The following is a 2,512-nucleotide window of genomic DNA, read 5'->3' on the forward strand; positions in this document are numbered from 1 at the left end:
CTAAGTATCCAAGGAAAAGACGAGGATACCGTTGAGAAGGAGTTTTCTAGACCCCATTATATGCCCATCGCGAGCAATAATTTCCAAACGATCGAAGTTAATATTATGAGCGAAATGGGGCAACCGGTACACTTTGAACGGGGGAAAGTTCACGTCACTTTACATTTTAGACCTCGAAGGACTTGGACGCCCTTATAAAAACCAGTGAGAGATCAATTATTTCTTCATTTACGACGAGGGAGCCAAAGACGAAACATGCCTCCGCAAAACTTATATCGCGTTTCCGTCAGCGACTATGAAAACTACTACTTGAATCAAATTGGACATGGATCGATCCCGGTATATAGAGGAGTGGCGGTACAAAGAGTATACGGGCTTGGAAATATATTGGCTTCGGCATTTCGATCGGCCATACCTATTTTTAAAAAGGGGGCTTCATTCCTAGGGAGAAAATTTTTAAATGCCGGGGCAAAAGTCGCTTCGGATGTATCAAGTGGCGTTTCCCTTCGAGAATCTTTAAAAAGCCGGGGGAAAGAAGCGGGGAAGGAAGCTTTGAAAAGAGCCGCTGAAGAAGTGACGAAACTGACTGGGAATGGCCGTAAAAGGAAACGCAAAGCGAAACCTATCATCAGTTCGGTTCGAACCAGGAAGAAGAAGATTTCGTCTCCGCTACAGCGTGATATTTTCTCATAATGTCGCTCGCACACCCTAGCTCGCAAAGGAGCATTAGCTCGGAGCTTGATCTATTCCACGTACCGTACACTCAAACCGGAATAATTGGAAGCCAGTGGGTCGAATATAACCCAACTTCGAATGTTAATGAAAACCAAACGATAATCTTCAATATTGCCGGCAATTCGGAAACTTATATCGATTTAAAAAGCACATTACTCCAAGTTCAAGTGAAAATTGTAAAACCGGACGGGTCTTTTCCTCAGGCCGAAGTACGAGACGCCACTGGAAAAGTAACAACGGCAGCGGATAAAGTGGCGCCGGAAAACTTATTTTTGAACAGTCTCTTTAGTGAAGTTCACGTGTCTTTGGGTGACAGAACGGTTACGTCATGCGCTCAACAGTATCCGTATAAGAGTATGATTCAAACTCTCTTGACATTCGGAGGACCCGCCATAGAGAGTTTCTTGACAGCTTCGTTATACTATAAAGAAAAAGCCGGGAAATTTGACGCGTTTTTCAAAAACGGAGGATTTAAACAAAGAGCTAAATTCGCGCAAGAAGGCTTTATCGACATGCTAGGAGTTGTACGAGCCGATATTAGTCAGCAGTCTCGTTTTATTCCTAACTTGGTCGACGTTAATTTCAAGTTTATCAAAAGTCCGAACGAATTTTGTTTACACACCGATGGAATGAAATGTAAAGTCGTTTTTACGCACGCGTCAATCTTTATCAGGAAAATCAAACTGACACCGGAGATTATGATATCGCACGGCAAAACACTGGAAATGGCTAACATGAAATACCCTATTACCCGCACGGAATGTAATTCATTCTCGATATCTCGAGGAAACAAGATATGCGTCAAAGACAATTTATACAACGGGCAGATTCCTACGAAAGTTGTAATCGCTTTGGTCGACCAGAATGCGTTTTTGGGAGACTACACATTGTCACCCTTCAACTTCAAAAATTTCTCACTGAGTCAAATCGGACTCTACCTGGACGGTGCCAGTATTCCCGCTAAGCCATTAAACCCAAATTTCAAGGATAAATTGTACATGCGATCGTACGCCAACCTCTTTCTTCAGACGGATTAGTGGAACATAGACGAGGGTAATTTTATTGACCGGGACGAATTCGCCGAGGGCAACACCCTTTTTGCCTATGACCTAACCCCAGACCTTAACGGAAGCTCGGCCGACTGCTTTAACCTGAACAAAAACGGAAGCGTGCGACTCGAATTAATATTCGCGGAGGCGTTACCGTCAACGATCAGTGTCATTTACTATTCCAAATACCAATCTATGGTTGAAATCGATAAAAACAGAACGGTTTTATTCGATCAAAGTTCATAGATATTAATTCTCAACAACTCCAAATAATATTGAGTCGCGATCCATTCACCAAGAACCTGTTTAAAGGGGTTTTTGCCGCCGACAAACTTCCCAAGATCGTGAAAACGTTTCCCGCTCTATTTATCGTCAACACCGATACTTCAAAGGGCGAAGGGATTCATTGGTACGCAACGTTAAAGCGAAAATTTATCTGGGGATAAATATTTACACATATATATATATATATATATATATATATATATATATATATATATATATATTTATAAATTTTTAAATTTCAGGTGCGTTATATACATTTCGAGAAAACTAAATACGACGTTCTTTGAGAGCTTCGGAAACAGTTGCGACTTGTTTCCATTTAACGATTTCGTAGAGCGAAACAGTTTAACTGTAACGTACAGTTCTTAACAGTTACAAGGAAATACGAGTAAAACATGCGATGGATACTGTGTTTATTTTTCAATTTATATATGTAAAGGAAT

General features: G+C 41.0%; 1 protein-coding gene across 1 annotated transcript; it reads left to right on the forward strand.

Annotated features, from left to right (window-relative positions):
- Positions 1–692: 692 nt before the first annotated feature.
- Positions 693–1,772, forward strand: LOC149956316 (uncharacterized protein F54H12.2-like). The gene has a single exon (XM_090166849.1). The coding sequence runs from the start codon at positions 693–695 to the stop codon at positions 1,770–1,772; it is 1,080 nt and encodes a 359-aa protein (XP_090022975.1).
- Positions 1,773–2,512: the final 740 nt, after the last annotated feature.

This window comes from Leiobunum rupestre, chromosome 2 (genome assembly GCF_980474605.1).
Source record: "Leiobunum rupestre chromosome 2, qqLeiRupe1.1.hap1, whole genome shotgun sequence".
NCBI classification, from domain to species: domain Eukaryota; kingdom Metazoa; phylum Arthropoda; class Arachnida; order Opiliones; family Sclerosomatidae; genus Leiobunum; species Leiobunum rupestre.